Genomic DNA, 19,927 nt, shown 5'->3' with positions numbered 1-19,927 from the left:
ACCCACACACACACACACACACACAGTCACTCAGAGAGACCCACACACACACACACACACAGTCACTCAGAGAGAGACCCACACACACACACACACACAGTCACTCAGAGAGAGACCCACACACACACACACACACAGTCACTCAGAGAGAGACCCACACACACACACACACACAGTCACTCAGAGAGAGACCCACACACACACACACACACAGTCACTCAGAGAGAGACCCACACACACACACACACACAGTCACTCAGAGAGAGACCCACACACACACACACACACAGTCACTCAGAGAGAGACCCACACACACACACACACACAGTCACTCAGAGAGAGACCCACACACACACACACACACAGTCACTCAGAGAGAGACCCACACACACACACACACTCACTCACTCAGAGAGAGACCCACACACACACACACACACACTCACTCAGAGAGAGACCCACACACACACACACACACACTCACTCAGAGAGAGACCCACACACACACACACACACTCACTCAGAGAGAGACCCACACACACACACACACACTCACTCAGAGAGAGACCCACACACACACACACTCACTCACTCAGAGAGAGACCCACACACACACACACTCACTCACTCAGAGAGAGACCCACACACACACTCACTCACTCAGAGAGAGACCCACACACACTCACTCACTCAGAGAGAGACCCACACACCACACACACACTCACTCAGAGAGAGACCCACACACACACTCACTCACTCAGAGAGAGACCCACACACACTCACTCACTCAGAGAGAGACCCCACACACACTCACTCACTCAGAGAGAGACCCACACACACTCACTCACTCAGAGAGAGACCCACACACACTCACTCACTCAGAGAGAGACCCACACACACTCACTCACTCAGAGAGAGACCCACACACACTCACTCACTCAGAGAGAGACCCACACACACTCACTCACTCAGAGAGAGACCCACACACACTCACTCACTCAGAGAGAGACCCACACACACTCACTCACTCAGAGAGAGACCCACACACACTCACTCACTCAGAGAGAGACCCACACACACTCACTCACTCAGAGAGAGACCCACACACACTCACTCACTCAGAGAGAGACCCACACACACTCACTCACTCAGAGAGAGACCCACACACACTCACTCACTCAGAGAGAGACCCACACACACTCACTCACTCAGAGAGAGACCCACACACACTCACTCACTCAGAGAGAGACCCACACACACTCACTCACTCAGAGAGAGACCCACACACACCACACACACTCACTCAGAGAGAGACCCACACACACTCACTCACTCAGAGAGAGACCCACACACACACACACACCACACTCACTCAGAGAGAGACCCACACACACACACACACACACTCACTCAGAGAGAGACCCACACACACACACACACACACTCACTCAGAGAGAGACCCACACACACACACACACACTCACTCAGAGAGAGACCCACACACACACACACACACACTCACTCAGAGAGAGACCCACACACACACACACACACACTCACTCAGAGAGAGACCCACACACACACACACACACTCACTCAGAGAGAGACCCACACACACACACACACACACTCACTCAGAGAGAGACCCACACACACACACACACACTCACTCAGAGAGAGACCCACACACACACACACACACACTCACTCAGAGAGAGACCCACACACACACACACACACACTCACTCAGAGAGAGACCCACACACACACACACACACACTCACTCAGAGAGAGACCCACACACACACACACACACTCACTCAGAGAGAGACCCACACACACACACACACTCACTCAGAGAGAGACCCACACACACACACACACACTCACTCAGAGAGAGACCCACACACACACACACACACACTCACTCAGAGAGAGACCCACACACACACACACACTCACTCAGAGAGAGACCCACACACACACACACACTCACTCAGAGAGAGACCCACACACACACACACACTCACTCAGAGAGAGACCCACACACACACACACACTCACTCAGAGAGAGACCCACACACACACACACACACTCACTCAGAGAGAGACCCACACACACACACACACACTCACTCAGAGAGAGACCCACACACACACACACACACACTCACTCAGAGAGAGACCCACACACACACACACACACACTCACTCAGAGAGAGACCCACACACACACACACACACACTCACTCAGAGAGAGACCCACACACACACACACACACACTCACTCAGAGAGAGACCCACACACACACACACACACACTCACTCAGAGAGAGACCCACACACACACACACACACTCACTCAGAGAGAGACCCACACACACACACACACACTCACTCAGAGAGAGACCCACACACACACACACACACACTCACTCAGAGAGAGACCCACACACACACACACACACACTCACTCAGAGAGAGACCCACACACACACACACACACACTCACTCAGAGAGAGACCCACACACACACACACACACACTCACTCAGAGAGAGACCCACACACACACACACACACACTCACTCAGAGAGAGACCCACACACACACACACACACACACTCACTCAGAGAGAGACCCACACACACACACACACACACACTCACTCAGAGAGAGACCCACACACACACACACACTCACTCAGAGAGAGACCCCACACACACACACACACTCACTCAGAGAGAGACCCACACACACACACACACTCACTCAGAGAGAGACCCACACACACACACACACACTCACTCAGAGAGAGACCCACACACACACACACACTCACTCAGAGAGAGACCCACACACACACACACACTCACTCAGAGAGAGACCCACACACACACACACACACTCACTCAGAGAGAGACCCACACACACACACACACTCACTCAGAGAGAGACCCACACACACACTCACTCAGAGAGAGACCCACACACACACTCACTCAGAGAGAGACCCACACACACACTCACTCAGAGAGAGACCCACACACACACACACACACACTCACTCAGAGAGAGACCCACACACACACACACACACTCACTCAGAGAGAGACCCACACACACACACACACACTCACTCAGAGAGAGACCCACACACACACACACACACTCACTCAGAGAGAGACCCACACACACACACACACACTCACTCAGAGAGAGACCCACACACACACACACACTCACTCAGAGAGAGACCCACACACACACACACTCACTCAGAGAGAGACCCACACACACACACACACTCACTCAGAGAGAGACCCACACACACACACACACTCACTCAGAGAGAGACCCACACACACACACACACTCACTCAGAGAGAGACCCACACACACACACACACTCACTCAGAGAGAGACCCACACACACACACACTCACTCAGAGAGAGACCCACACACACACACACACACTCACTCAGAGAGAGACCCACACACACACACACACACTCACTCAGAGAGAGACCCACACACACACACACACACTCACTCAGAGAGAGACCCACACACACACACACACACTCACTCAGAGAGAGACCCACACACACACACACACACTCACTCAGAGAGAGACCCACACACACACACACACACTCACTCAGAGAGAGACCCACACACACACACACACACTCACTCAGAGAGAGACCCACACACACACACACTCACTCAGAGAGAGACCCACACACACACACACTCACTCAGAGAGAGACCCACACACACACACTCACTCAGAGAGAGACCCACACACACACACTCACTCAGAGAGAGACCCACACACACACACTCACTCAGAGAGAGACCCACACACACACACTCACTCAGAGAGAGACCCACACACACACACTCACTCAGAGAGAGACCCACACACACACACTCACTCAGAGAGAGACCCACACACACACACTCAGAGACCCACACACACACACACTCAGAGACCCACACACACACACACTCAGAGACCCACACACACACACACTCAGAGACCCACACACACACACACACTCAGAGACCCCCACACACACACACACACACACTCACTCAGAGAGAGACCCACACACACACACTCACTCAGAGAGAGACCCACACACACACACTCACTCAGAGAGAGACCCACACACACACACTCACTCAGAGAGAGACCCACACACACACACTCATTCAGAGAGAGACCCACACACACACACTCACTCAGAGAGAGACCCACACACACACACTCACTCAGAGAGAGACCCACACACACACACTCACTCAGAGAGAGACCCACACACACACACTCACTCAGAGAGAGACCCACACACACACACACACACACTCACTCAGAGAGAGACCCACACACACACACACACACACTCACTCAGAGAGAGACCCACACACACACACACACACACTCACTCAGAGAGAGACCCACACACACACACACACACACACTCACTCAGAGAGAGACCCACACACACACACACACACACACTCACTCAGAGAGAGACCCACACACACACACACACTCACTCAGAGAGAGACCCACACACACACACACACTCACTCAGAGAGAGACCCACACACACACACACTCACTCAGAGAGAGACCCACACACACACACACACTCACTCAGAGAGAGACCCACACACACACACACACTCACTCAGAGAGAGACCCACACACACACACACACTCACTCAGAGAGAGACCCACACACACACACACACTCACTCAGAGAGAGACCCACACACACACACACACTCACTCAGAGAGAGACCCACACACACACACACACTCACTCAGAGAGAGACCCACACACACACACACACTCACTCAGAGAGAGACCCACACACACACACACACTCACTCAGAGAGAGACCCACACACACACACACACTCACTCAGAGAGAGACCCACACACACACACACACTCACTCAGAGAGAGACCCACACACACACACACACTCACTCAGAGAGAGACCCACACACACACACACACTCACTCAGAGAGAGACCCACACACACACACACACTCACTCAGAGAGAGACCCACACACACACACACACACTCACTCAGAGAGAGACCCACACACACACACACACACTCACTCAGAGAGAGACCCACACACACACACACACACTCACTCAGAGAGAGACCCACACACACACACACACACTCACTCAGAGAGAGACCCACACACACACACACACACTCACTCAGAGAGAGACCCACACACACACACACACACTCACTCAGAGAGAGACCCACACACACACACACACACTCACTCAGAGAGAGACCCACACACACACACACACACTCACTCAGAGAGAGACCCACACACACACACACACACTCACTCAGAGAGAGACCCACACACACACACACACACTCACTCAGAGAGAGACCCACACACACACACACACACTCACTCAGAGAGAGACCCACACACACACACACACACTCACTCAGAGAGAGACCCACACACACACACTCACTCAGAGAGAGACCCACACACACACACACACACTCACTCAGAGAGAGACCCACACACACACACACACACTCACTCAGAGAGAGACCCACACACACACACACTCACTCAGAGAGAGACCCACACACACACACACACTCACTCAGAGAGAGACCCACACACACACACACACTCACTCAGAGAGAGACCCACACACACACACACACTCACTCAGAGAGAGACCCACACACACACACACACTCACTCAGAGAGAGACCCACACACACACACACTCACTCAGAGAGAGACCCACACACACACACACTCACTCAGAGAGAGACCCACACACACACACACACACACTCACTCAGAGAGAGACCCACACACACACACACACACACTCACTCAGAGAGAGACCCACACACACACACACACACTCACTCAGAGAGAGACCCACACACACACACACACACTCACTCAGAGAGAGACCCACACACACACACACTCACTCAGAGAGAGACCCACACACACACACACTCACTCAGAGAGAGACCCACACACACACACTCACTCAGAGAGAGACCCACACACACACACTCACTCAGAGAGAGACCCACACACACACACTCACTCAGAGAGAGACCCACACACACACTCACTCAGAGACCCACACACACACACTCAGAGACCCACACACACACACACTCAGAGACCCACACACACACACACTCAGAGACCCACACACACACACACTCAGAGACCCACACACACACACACACTCAGAGACCCCCACACACACACACACTCAGAGACCCCCACACACACACACACACACACTCACTCAGAGAGAGACCCACACACACACACTCACTCAGAGAGAGACCCACACACACACACTCACTCAGAGAGAGACCCACACACACACACTCACTCAGAGAGAGACCCACACACACACACTCACTCAGAGAGAGACCCACACACACACACTCACTCAGAGAGAGACCCACACACACACACTCACTCAGAGAGAGACCCACACACACACACACACTCAGACACACACACTTACAAATTCACTCAGACACACATACATACACACACGCTTTGCAGCTCCTCCTACCAATGTGGTGTGTGATTGCCTCAAGCCTCCTTGAGAGTTCCTGCAGAGCCATTTCACTCATCTTAACCCACAGGTTAATGGCGAGATGGAAGAGAAGAGAGAAAGAGAGGGAGAGAGTGGGAGTTAGAGCAGTGAAAGAGGATGCTGGTCCTGCTAACGGAGAATGTGCAGAGGAAAAGAACTGAGGGAAGGACACACAGGAAGGAGGGAGAGAGAGAAAGAGAGCGAGAGAGAGAGAGAGAGAGAGAGCAAGAGCGAGAGAAGGGAGCTCGGATGAGGAGGCAGAAACACACACCTCTGCAAAGTCACACTGTGCACACACTGGTTCAGGCTGTGAAAACACACACACCATGAATACTGCACCTATTCTGCGCATCAACTGCTTTGCCATAATGCAGATATTCAGATATTAATGGGGGATTTCTTTCTGTAGGACAGAACACTAACAAATCGTTTTTGCTTTTTGTTATTCCAGGTGACCCGTAGCAAAGCGGATAACCCGTGCTAATAATAGTTCTCCAGCTGGACAGTACAAAATGGGCACATGGGCTACCGCACATCTTTCATTGGTCGAATGCAAAGTATCAGCACTAACTTGTCTGATAATCAGAACACCAGAGCTAGTTTATTAATAGCATGTCAAGATATACGCCATGATTTGTTACTTCTTATAGACCACCACAATGTCAAGTCAAGTCAAGTTTATTTGTATAGCGCTTTTTACAACAGACATTGTCTCAAAGCAGCTTTACAGAAAACAACAGTGAACAATGTATAGAAACATGTTCAGTTTGTTACCTAAAAAAAAAGCCATTTCTTCCAGGAAGCACAGAAATAGTGTCTGCCAAGGTTTCTTTCTTTCCTCTCATTTTTTAAAATCCTTTTTACCCATTAAAGTAGATTTCCTAATACAGTATTCGAAGATTTTCCTTTATATGATTTTATAATTTTTTTAATAAATCGTTTAATATACTAAACTAATACACATGATCATAAAATATGACTCAGGTCACGTTTTTTTGTGCTTGTGTTGGTAGAAAGCAATAAAACAACAAATGACAAATTTGTCCCAAAGATCTTGTAGGTTGATGAACAAAACCAGACAGGAAGCAAACTGTGACACTGGTACTCAGTCTGTACCAGTTTACTGAAAGTTATAGTAGTGTAACTACTACAGGCATTTGTCAGAAGTCAAAATAACTGTGATTGCTTTAATAATGATAGAAAATAAGTGCATTAAAAAGCATAAATGTTTAGTAAACTATCAGCTTTATTATTACTTACGCAGGTGAACGCAGCACGCTGACTCAATTGTTAGGATTGGGCTCCACCATGCGGTCAAACCATGTAACAGCAAAGACATTCCGAATAATCTCCATTAATACTCTGCACATAGAGAAATAGCTGGTTAACATTTAGTGCATGTTTATTTTTACCCTCATTTTTCGTATATTAGAGAAGTGATCGTGCTTCATGTGGAAAGAAAACCAAAACTGATTCATTATAATATGGACAGAGTCACGTGACTTATGAGCTCATTAGGTTGTTCTCAGTGCTGGGAACGAATCTCTGATGTCAGATAATTAAAGCAAGACAAAAGTGCAGACGCGTTATACTGACCTTATATACTATTACTTCACTCTGAATGCACGAAAGGTGTAGCTGTGGGTGGCCTTAAATTTCTGGTTTAAAACAGAAAATGTTTATTTGAAATAATTGACATGACGCACGCACACACAGTGCACGTGATCAAATGTTTTGCATAAAGCCTGCGCTGTAATGATGGTCATGAAGGTCATGAGGTCGACTAATTGGACGCTTTTTATTGGCTGGTGCTAGGATTTTCTGCTCATTTAAAAATCCTGATTGGAAATGATTAACCAATCAGCAAACAAAAAAATGTTTTTACCCCACCCACCCGACCATGATAAAAGTCTTGCTGAAGTAGAAGTTTCATGCAGAAATATGCAGTAGAAATGACAATTACACACACACACACACACACACAGCCTACCTTCCAACTACTGTAGCTACAAAACATTATATTATTGAACAACAAAGCCAGCTCTATGTATATTAGGTGTACATGGGTTGGTGTGAAAGATCTTGAGTGGCCTGCTATAGAGGTCTGATCTCAACCCTATTGAACACCTTTGGGATGAATTGGAACACTGAATACACCCCAGACCTCCTGACTTTACCTACTGTACATCCATGCCTGACTTTACTAACACCCTTGTGGCTGAATTTACACAAGTCTCCACAAGAACACTCCAAAATCTAGTAGAACATTTGCCCTGAAGACTGGAGGTTATTCTAACAGTAAATGTCTAATCTAAATTCCTAATTATAATCTAAGTCTTGTCTAATTTAAATTCTGAGTTGTAGTACTTTTTCTGTGACTAACTACATAATGCACTAGAGAGATGATCATGCCCCCCAAAAAGAATGTGTTCAGAACTATATAGTGTACTAGTTAGTGTCAATAGACTTTGAGTCAATACAGTGCACGAATTAAAATCAATCTGGAAAAAATAAAATCTCTACTGGCAAAGGACGATTGTGAACACAATTTCATGGGTACAAGGAGATTAGCGTTCTTTCTACTCAGGGCTTCCACAGAGCTCATAAAAATCCCTCAGACAATATAATTCCACATTAGCACCTTATACTTAGACCGACTTCAGCCTGTGTGTATAGTCTGTGACAATAAGACAGGATACCTTTAGATAGAAATGTTATTTATTAAAGAATGGCAATGTCTGTTTTCCTCCATTGTATTATATATCTATACATATGTATATAACAGACTCCATTGATGAGAAAGAAGGTTCAAGGGACAAAAAAAATCTAAACCATTTCCTCCTTTCCTCAAGTCGGAAATACAAACCTAAAAATAATAGCGAGAGTAAAACAGTGATAACTGTTACTTGGATGATTGAAATAGCCCATAGTGATCTATAGGAAATCTGCAAAAGAGTGCAACTTTATAAGTCCATCATCTTCAGTCTTGAGACTTGAGGATGAAATCAGAACACTTTTGTAATAGGAAGTTCCCTCTTGTGTCTATGGTGTTACACACTGGTGGCATTCTCCATAGATTCATTTTACAAAGCTGACAGGTTCACAAAGCATTGAAGAGAGCACAGATCTCAGTGTCATTCAGTGTCAGGTTTAAAAAAAAAAAAAAGGTAAATATCTAGAAAGAAAAAAAAAACTCAAAACAAAAAACCAAAAACAAAAGCGCTGCTTTTCTAAATTAAGAATCAGGATTGAAATTGACATTTTCATCGAGCAAAACAGAAGTCACAGTCTTCTAAAAAATAAAAAAAACAATAAAATATCACAACAAAACCAAATACTAAAGAAACTTCTTGAGCAGCTTTGGAATGATCTAGGAAAAGCTTGTGATAGAAGGATAAGATAATAATAATAATATTATTTAAAAAATCCTGGAAGGCTTTTCTTTTTTACCTTGGTTTTAAACTTTTGACTGTGGTGTTAGATGTGAAGCTCACAGGAAAGAAAGAAATGTTCAGCAGAAGATTTCATTGTTCAAAATCTGCTCATTGAGGTTTTTATATGTTTTTATAAAACACTGACAATGACAAGTGGAACAGCCCTGAGCCATGAGAAGGTGCGTGTGAGAGTCATTTTGTCACAGTTGAGAGCTTGATGTGTGTGTGTGTGTGTGTGTGTGTGTGTGTGTGTGTGTGTGTGTGTGTGTGTGTGTGTGTGTGTGTGTGTGTATATATATATATATATATATATATATATATATATATATATATATATAAAAATAAAACCTAATAGAAACATATAGAAAATGTTTATACAAATGAGTGTTCAAATCATTCATTTATATTTGCTTAGATCGATTAAATACATTTTATCGGGTTTAAAACCTAAATTACTACATAACTAAATTTTTATGATGCAATCACAGGTGTGTGTGTATCGAATTTGATTTGGCTTAGAACTCGAAGGGTTTTTCTTGTTTTGTTTTTTTTACATAATTTACTGTCATTCATATTATGATGACCAACAAATGCACTGATGCAGAATTTATAGGGATATAAAATCTCACCACAAGCTGATCCTAGATCATATACTTTCCATTGAGACTGATGTAAAGCTGATTGTATCTGAAGAAAAGGCTTACACAACATTAGATGTATCTGTAGCACCGTGTTGAAATGGTTGCGGATTTTTCTCCACTCTGACCAGGAGAAGTTAAAATAAAGTTAAAAAGCTGTTATTCCCCCTGGAAAATCTTAACTGCCCTTAATATGCAGATATACAGAAAACTTTTGGATTTATTAAAAGACCTGTGACTCTGTGCTAAAAAGCTCCACTCTTCTAAACTCATTTTAGGATTCCCGGGACGTTCGTGTGATGACACATAAGTTATTCGATGATTTATTTTTATTGTGTATTTTATTCACATGAAGTAAGCGCTATACACTGCTCCCTCCAACGTTAGCGTTCTTTTATATAAAAACACATCGACCCTAATTGTAGAAGGAAGCGGAGTTAAATGTTGGAGCTGCGGCGCCCCCTGGTGGCCCCCAGCGAAGGACGCAGGCGAGGGTCCCGGGCTTTGTAGTGCTCGTTGAAGTCGAGCCGGAAGCTGAGGAACTGCAGACTCTCGTCCGAGCTGGTCATGAGCAGCCGTAAGAACTCCTGAACGATGCCCTGTGGGAGGAAGAAGAGGAATGAGCGAGGAGAGAAATCGATTCAAGAAGTATGAACTAGAAATAATACAATTTCTTTACTGTATCAAATGTGGGACATCCTTCATAATTATCATATTCTACTTATTAACATTAACAATAATAATTAAAGGTAATGCAATAAAATAACAATGAAAATAATTTATTACACAATTGTTAGTGTATAATTTATGCATGTCTTTTTTTTTTACACATTTTACCCTTTATTTATTTAAATGTAGCAAACTTGAACATAAAGTAACTAGGAGGTAGAGGGGCTTAGATACATGAATTATACTTTAACCATAACAGTAAATGATTATTATATTATAATTTATATATAAAAGTATATATATTGTATAATATATAAATAAATGTCAGTGAGACAACGGTAACATAATAGAAATGTCATAAGAAAACTGTGAAAAAAGGAATACAAATACAACCCTCGTTCACTCGTTCATCGGTTTTTAAGTAATTGCCCCCCTTGTGTGTGTGTGTGTGTGTGTGTGTGTGCACGCTACCTGGTAGAAGTGTGTGAGTAGTCTGAGCTGAGAACACATTTTTGGTATAGTGTCCTTAAACTCCTGCACTCGTCTGTTCTCTGCTGCTTCCTGTTCTGCGGTCACGCCCCAATCGCCCTACACAGAACACACACAGCACACACCTCACGTCGATTAAAAACAAACACACCAAAAAAACATTTTAAACATTTTGAAACATTTAAATGCTTCAAATGGAAATAAAGACTTCTGATGAACCTGAACACTAACAGCAAACGTTTGTCAGTTGACTCAAAGTCCAGGTGGACTTGTGTGGGAAAATCATGACAACCTCGTATCTCTGGTATGTCACGGTCGCATAATCATAATGATGTGACAGCTTTGTGTGTACGGCCAACAGGATAAGTGTAAACATAAATAAACACAAATACATAAATGCAAGTGCTTTTAAAAAGTAGTGTCTCCTGAATTCCTGAGCTCATCACTTGATGGTATTGTAGTAACAACTATTCAACATGCTATAACTACACTGACAGTACCACCAGTCAGCCAGTACTATACCAGTCAGCCAGTACTACTGGTCAGAAGCTCAGGAGTTTAAATCCCAGCACCACCAAGCTGCCGCTGCTTAGCTCTATATAGTCCTTACACCTTAAATGCACAGTTGCATAAATTAGATAAATGTAAGTCACTGTGGATAAGGGCTGCCAAATGCAGTAAATGTCAGTTTAGTGAAACTATGAATAATGACAAACAACAGACTGTTATTATACATTTATAAACAGTATATATATTTTCACTAGTATCTTGTTAATACTGTTAGGAATACTTTTGTATAAACGGTCATTAAAAATTATATACTGTATTTTCCTCTGTTCCTCAAATCCACATCAAAGTATTTTCCTGATTATCCTCATTATTATTATTATTATTATTATTATTATTATTATTAACTGTAACTTCTGTGTTAAAATTACAATCAACTGCAGGAAAAAAAAAAGAATCAATCCATCTAAACTCATCTGAGGCCTTCTGACTGACAATGTCAGATTTGCTTTATACTTACTGGTGTGCAAAATTTCATCTCCCTTATGTAGAGGCGTAAACAATTTAATAAGTTATTACTTACGAACTATTTATGCTTCAGCATTCTATTTTTGAAGATTGTTCTATTGTAGGATTTTCAAAAAGTCCACAGTTAAAAAAACTTGATGATTTGCTGAATATTATAAATAATTTAGCAAACAAAACAAAAATATTTTTTGAATGTTCGATATATAATAACTATGATTGTGTTTTCTGAACTATATTTATTAAGGTATTAAATATGCCATGTTTTTACTACAAACATATAGACAAAATATAGAGGTACGTCATTTAGAATACAAACGTAAATAACAGATCCACAAAACTATTAATAGGTGATTTATGTCAAAATAGTTCACAAACAGCTCTACGTGTTAAACAAACTACAGCATCAAAGGCAATGTTGTGTTATTCATGAGTTGATAACGTTTTTTAGGTTGGATTACATTTGCCAGAGGTGACTATTTTTCCACCGATCAATATTATCCATCCCAAGTATGTAAAAAAATGATTGCTTTTGCTATTTCATCCTCTTTCTGTCTGAGTGTAAGCAAAACTGAATTTGTTTACTCAGAAGCAGCCTGCAGATCACATCAGGTTTAAAATTAGGTGCTTGTCCTCTCATTTAACTGCTAATCATCTTTTTAAGATCCGACAATATCAATTATGTTGCTTTTATTATTTTATAAGACTGCCGCCTCATTTTTTCCGGTATTACTGCATGTGTGCAAGACCGAGGAATATGTCCTTATTATTTTCTGATGCTCATTTCTAAGTTTCATTGACTAACCTGTAACGCTGTTGCCAAGAAAATTAAAAAAGCACAAGTTTTGTAAACCTGTCTGTGCTTATATGATTTCTGTTGCAACTGGAGTTAGTGAGTGAGCAGTTGAGAGCTCAAACGTCAGAGGAACCTCATCCATATTTATGATGTGATGCGGTCTGATTCAGTGGAAGAGCGTCTGATTTAATATAAAGAGTTTCATTGGTTCACCTGAACCCGTTCAGCAATTTCATTGGTCTAATGTTATGGGGCTCATTTTTTGGCTTTGAAGTTTGTGAAACTGGGAAAAACCCAGGGAAAATCCATATATTAGCCGCTTCGCTATTTAATACGGAATATTAAAAAACAGCTTGGCTACCTTTTATTTACTTTTTGGAAATGCTGAATTTTAAATTAAGGCCACCATGCCAACACTCATTCCTTTTATACTTAAAAAATGGGTACAGCTGCACTTAAGGAAGGTAGATAATATGTTAAAAAAAAGCAACAATGTTAATGTAAGTTCATTCTAAAGCAAGATATCAATCTTTAATCTGGTGTGAACAGACGGCTCAATTCGGATGAATAAATAAGTAAACCTGACACCCAGAGTGAATATTCTGCAGAAGATCAATAGTAAATTCACCACAAAAGCTCCGGACAACAATAAGAAATGACTTGAATACATCTATTATAGTCCTGAAACACTTCTCATCTTTCAGCTTTAATTTTTTTAATAAATTAGGAAAAGATTAATAAATAAACAAGGAAAATTACACTAGATTCTGGTACCTTCGATTCAAAGGGCTCGAGAACGACCTTGGCATAAAAAAAGAAAAGGGAAACAACCTTACACAGCACTTTCAAGCGGGTCTGCAATGTCCCTCGTCCACTTCATGCTTTTCTTCCCCCATCGACTGCATCATAAATTAGCCTTCACTTTGGCCTTTCAGCTCAGAACTACTCATTACCCGTACGACTTCGCCAACATACTTACCTGAAAACCTTTTACAGTTACGCTTCCTCACTCTCACACGCTGCCAATAAAATAAAAATTAAATAAAAAACAGTACTCTTCGCATGTTTTTATAGCTCTCTTTCCTGAAGCGCAGAAATCGATGGCTACAGAAAACTGACACCAGAGCTTGTAAAAAGGGCGTTTTTTTAAAAACCGCTGGCTTTCCAAACAAACTAAATGAGACCTTCGATATAAGTGGAGCACTCTGTCTTCTCAGGGGAGAGAGGGGTACAAAGAGCTCAGAGCAATGGCCTTGGTGTGTGTGAGAACTGGTCACTGTTTTAGAAATACGCATTGATTACCTATTGACAATTCTTTATTCACCATAAAGCCAACTCGAAATCCCATCCTGACCCTAATCTCTGAAGCGTGAGGGTCACTGATGATGTGCACGTTTAACGGTGCAGCAAACAATATTTCATGTTGATGTCTCGCAGCTTGTCACAAGACAACAAAACAGGAAGTGTTGTATTTGTATCTGAATTGTAGAGATGTTTAGTTCAGGAGTCTAGAAATCCAAATCCATTGTATGATCTTAAGTAAAATACACTATATAATGTAAGGGGACACTTAGATTTTCCAGCTATATGTGGTTCCTCTCCAAACCGTAACCACAAAGTTGGAGGTACTCAGATGTATAGGATGCAGGAGCATTACATTTTCCCTTCACTTAAACTAGGAGACCCAAACCTGTTCCAGCATGACAATGCAGCTGGTTTGTAAGGGTTTCAGTGGAAGATCTTGAGTGGCCTGATTATGATTGTAGTTAATGTCAACAGTCTGCTACACTGACTCAGGGCTACAGTTTGCATCTGTTTACCATCACTGCACACCTCGACATCGTTAATCTGTAATAAATGGACATTCGGTGCCACCCAGATGAGGATGGGTTTCTCTTGAGTCTGGTTCCTCTCAAGGTTTCTTCCTTATGCCATCTCGGGGAGTTTTTCCTTGCCAAATTTCACTAAGCAATTTCTGTTTAGATTTCGAGCATGAAACCTGCTGTTTAGTCACGCCCTCTTACACACCCTCACTCTGATGTAATGTTTCAAAAGGACACATGCCAACATCTCCAGATGTTTTCTAAAGTGATGTATTTATGAAGTCATACTCGTGGGAGATTAATTGTTGGACTTATTAGTGAAAAGTGTTTTGTCTTTGTGTAACTGATGATTCAACTCTCGTTCTCTCTGTACCTCTTCCTCTCTGCGTTTCTTGTTGTCCTTGTATTGCGCTCGGAGCTGCAGTTCCTCCAGGGCTGAGCGGTACAGAGTGTTCTGAGCATTCTGGAACTCGATGATCTGGTCAAACACTGCCCGCAGCTGGTTCAACAGAGACTGCGCTCAGAGAAGAAGGGAGAGAGAGAGAGAGAGAGAGAGAGAGAGAGAGAGAGAGAGAGAGCGAGAGATCACTATTCGTTTTTTCCTCCCCATTGATGTCAGTCACACACTGCTGATGTCTAGACTGTCAAGTTAATGTCCTTAAATTAAGTGTTTCATCCTTGTGTGTGTGTGCGTGTATGTGTGTGTATGCGTGTGCGTGTGTGTTTGTTTCTTACCCTGCTGTTGGAGTCCAGGAGGCAGCGAGAGATGATTGTGTCGAGAAAAACCTCATGGGCTGCTATAATGTGATCCAGATCCTGAGCCTGCTGCACTTTATTCCACAGCTCATCCCACGAACACTCCAACACCTGCACACATGGCACAGTCACATAAGCACAACACAGTCACACAGACATACAGACATACAGCAAGGACGAGACAAACAGAGACAGAGGGGATGACACACAGACGGAGACATAAAAAGTGAAAGACAGACAAATAGAGATGCAAACAAACTAGAGAGGAACAAAGAAATCCCACGAGACATTGAGAGATAAAAAAAAAGAAAGAGTGTGAGGAAAGAGTGAACGTGAGAGGAAGAGAGAGAGACTGGTAATGAGACAATAAGAGAATGAGAAAAAGAGAAAGTGAATGAGAGCAAATGAGAGCGCGAGAGACAATGAGAAAGAGATAGAGAGAGACAGCAGGAGGTAGGTGAGAGTACGAGAAAGACTGTGTGAGACTGGCCTCAAATGTGATGTAGTACTGCATCTGGTGAATGAAATGGACCATCTCTGAAGCCAAGATGTGACACTGATGCAGCACTCCAGACAGCTCTGTGAACACACACAGACACACACATATGTGGTTATAGTAGGAGTTTATAGTGCAGACACAGACAGAAAAAAACCAAAAGAAAGTCCGAGTTGTCAGTATTGCTGAGGGGATTTGGCCGTGTGCATGATGTATGCGTGTGTGATGTGTGTATGATGTATGCGTGATGTGTGTATCAGTGCACTACAGCACTAACCCGGCATGCTCTTGAGCAGCTTGGCGTTGCACATCTGGCTCTTCCAGATGTCAGTCAGGATATACTCCATCCGCTTGGCTCTCCACAGGAAGTTGAACACTCGCAAGTAGTGGCTCATACACTCTCGAGTGAACACCTGTCGCACGGAGAACACATAAACACACGGCGGCACGCACACAGCCCGATATAGCCGCTCGTTTCCGTCGGCAACAGAAAAACAAACATGTGACTAACAAACTGATATAAGAGCAGACTGTTTATTCTCCACCACAGCGATGATGAGGAGGAGGATGACAAATTATAGCGACAAGAACATTCCTGGAGTAAAGCTTCAGAAAAAAAAGCCTGTCATATGAAATGAAGTTCGTTACCGTGGCGATTGGTCCATCAACATGATAGTCCAGGCTGAAAACATCCCAACCTGTGTCACCTGGAGACACCTGGAACAGGAAAGTGTGATGAACACAGGAACATGCAGTAATCCTGAACACACACATACACATCCTCCCATACACCAGAGGTGTACAAGCTCAAGAAAAGGCAAGAAAAATGAGGAAGGAAGGAAGGAAGGAAGGAAGGAAACCAAAAGAAGGAAAGGAAAGCAAGAAAGAGAAAGAGGGCGGAGAAGGAATGAAAAGAAAGAAAAGAAAGATGAGGAAAGAAAGATGAGGAAAGAAAGAAAGATGAAGAAAGAAAGAAAGATGAAGAAAGAAAGAAAGATGAAGAAAGAAAGAAAGAAAGAAAGAAAGAAAGAAAGAAAGAAAGAAAGAAAGAAAGAAAGAAAGAAAGAAAGAAAGAAAGAAAGAAAGAAAGAAAGAAAGAAAGAAAGAAAGAAAGAAAGAAAGTGGAACGGCGGAAAGGAAGGAAGGAGAGAAAAAATGCAAGGTAAAGACAGAAAATTACCCAATGAATAAATGTAGAGAAAAAAAGAACGAAAGAACAAAAGAAAGAACAAAAAAAAGATAGAAAAGTTGGAAGGGAAGAAAAAAAATAGAAAGGAAAAAAGGAAGAAAGAAACGGGGGGGGGGGGGGGGGGGGGGGCATAAAGAAAGAAAGGAGGAAAAGAAAGAAAATATTTCAAGGTAAAGACAGAAGATTTACCTAATGGATAAATGTAGAGAACAAAAAAAGAATGAAAGAAAGAAAGAGAAAGACAGAAGTAAAACAGAGGGACTGAAACGGTGACGCCAATTTATAAATAAATTGGAAAAAATATTAAAAACAGAAAATAACAAATATTTTAAAGACAAAAAGATATAATATACATGTAAATAAAGAATTAAATAAATCGTATTAGAGTGTGAAGAGAAGCAGGGTGTAGGATTGAGACCTCCAGCAGCCGGACGTCGAGTCTCTTCAGGATGTCAGGACTGTCGAACTGAGCATTAGTTGCTCGGACGGCCGTCTCCAGGATGCCAGTCAGGTTGTGTTGGTACAGCGTGGTGGCAGCACGGACCAGCTCCGGCCTGAGACAACACACAGCCACATCACAGATAAGCTGCTCATCTTTAGAAAGCTACAATTTCACCTGTTTATATACGCGCGTGTGTGTGTGTGTGTGTGTGTGTGTGTGTGTGTGCGCTAACTTCAGCAGGTCCATGAGATGTCTGATGAAGTCTCCTTGTCCCAGCAGCAGGTATCTCCTCATGGCCTGCAGGTGCTCGAGCAGTTGGTAATTGTTATTGAGCACATCCAGCAGGTATTTACTGGTCTCGAAGTACGCAGCGTCAATCTTACTCTGGAACGCACCCTCAAGATCGGTGAACAGCTCAGCCGCTGGAAGAAACACCACCAAAAACATGATAAGAAAGAGAGAGCAGTCACTCACCGAGCTGTCAGCTGTAACCCAGTTCATATACAAACACCGCTGCATGACATCACACCCCAATTCAGTCGCTATAGCTACAGTATCCCAGACAACTGTCCCTACGGGTTCAAATAAATTACTAATAAAATGGAATTGAAGAAAATCTGAATATCAGCCTGCTTTAAGAATCTCGTGAGTAAAAAAAAAAAAAAGAAAGAAAGCAAGAAAGAAAAGGAAAAAAATGGAAAGTAGAAGTAAGAAGGTGCAAAAAAAACCCAAAAAACATTGATCCATAAAACAAAAAATAAAGCCTTTACACAGTGTGAATACACAATGTTTATAATTTGAATATAATATAAATATATATATATAAAAACTATAGAGCAACGGGAATGATGATGGAAAGAGAGAGAGGGCGGGAGGAGGGAAAGAGACCTCTGGAAACATACACAAGGTCACAGGCGGTGCATTAACTCATCTGCGCTAAATTCGGATAACGTCGATACACACGCTAAACACAACCGCCACTCCCCCTCCCAGATCAATCCCTCTCTCCCTATTTCCATCCATCGCTAACCCCATCTCCCCCTCTCTCATCTCATTAGCGGTGCATTCGCTCCTATTCTCAGAGGCATTAGCGTGCGCTTTTACCGTCTTTGGGTGAGTCGGCAGATTTGGAGGCAGGCAGGATTTTGCCGGGCGGCGTCCTGTCGTGGCACACCTGATGCAGGAAGTTGATGGACTTGCCGATGAGCAGGACCTGGTGCGAGATTGGATGAGAAGTTAGGGAATGACATGGCGTAAGAGGTAGGAGGGCGAGGGAACGGTGTGTGGAGAGACATTGAGAGAACACTGAGACACTACACACGACTGACATGAGATTCTCAGCTATGCCATCTTAGCCATTCACTCTCAAGGTGATGTGTCATGGCTGACCCTGACCCCAAATAAGACACATGAAGGAAAACATTTCATAGCACTGTACACACACACACACACACACCTACCTGTCTTTCTTTCTTTTCTTGCCTGTCTGTCTTTCTCTCTTCCTT

The 19,927-nt window shown here is 43.4% G+C and overlaps 3 protein-coding genes across 7 annotated transcripts in view; 1 reads left to right on the top strand and 2 right to left on the bottom strand.

Moving 5' to 3' along the window:
- mcf2la (mcf.2 cell line derived transforming sequence-like a) overlaps positions 1–8,416 on the bottom strand; it is a 96,643-nt gene extending 88,227 nt beyond the window's left edge. Inside the window, exons 1-2 of one of the 5 annotated variants that reach the window (XM_083523097.1) lie at positions 8,255–8,416; positions 7,919–8,020 (exon numbers count right to left, since the gene is read on the bottom strand). In XM_083523097.1, coding sequence (XP_083379223.1) covers positions 7,919–7,997 — 79 coding nt within the window. In that variant the 5' untranslated portion in view covers positions 7,998–8,020; positions 8,255–8,416. Of the gene's footprint in view, positions 1–6,634; positions 6,815–7,918; positions 8,094–8,254 lie in introns of those variants that run through there. The other 4 variants (XM_083523098.1, XM_083523082.1, XM_083523086.1 and 1 more) reach the window with 4 other exon arrangements.
- The window catches only part of setd4 (SET domain containing 4), a 493,820-nt gene that overhangs the window by 416,874 nt on the left and 57,019 nt on the right, over positions 1–19,927 (top strand). The gene's annotated exons all lie outside the window — the stretch shown is intronic.
- The window catches only part of tubgcp3 (tubulin gamma complex component 3), a 30,926-nt gene continuing 22,046 nt past the window's right edge, over positions 11,048–19,927 (bottom strand). Inside the window, exons 13-22 of the mRNA XM_083521945.1 lie at positions 19,527–19,635; positions 18,655–18,844; positions 18,399–18,534; positions 17,440–17,508; positions 17,069–17,204; positions 16,786–16,874; positions 16,275–16,406; positions 15,913–16,053; positions 11,871–11,987; positions 11,048–11,329 (exon numbers count right to left, since the gene is read on the bottom strand). Of these exons, the coding sequence (XP_083378071.1) occupies positions 11,168–11,329; positions 11,871–11,987; positions 15,913–16,053; positions 16,275–16,406; positions 16,786–16,874; positions 17,069–17,204; positions 17,440–17,508; positions 18,399–18,534; positions 18,655–18,844; positions 19,527–19,635 (1,281 nt within the window). The 3' untranslated portion in view covers positions 11,048–11,167. The remainder of the gene's footprint in view (positions 11,330–11,870; positions 11,988–15,912; positions 16,054–16,274; positions 16,407–16,785; positions 16,875–17,068; positions 17,205–17,439; positions 17,509–18,398; positions 18,535–18,654; positions 18,845–19,526; positions 19,636–19,927) is intronic.

Source organism: Silurus aristotelis, assembly GCF_946808225.1.
Source record: "Silurus aristotelis genome assembly, chromosome: 20".
Lineage (NCBI taxonomy): Eukaryota > Metazoa > Chordata > Actinopteri > Siluriformes > Siluridae > Silurus > Silurus aristotelis.
Note: the sequence above shows the minus strand (reverse complement) of the source record. Positions and strands in the feature narration are given on the sequence as shown.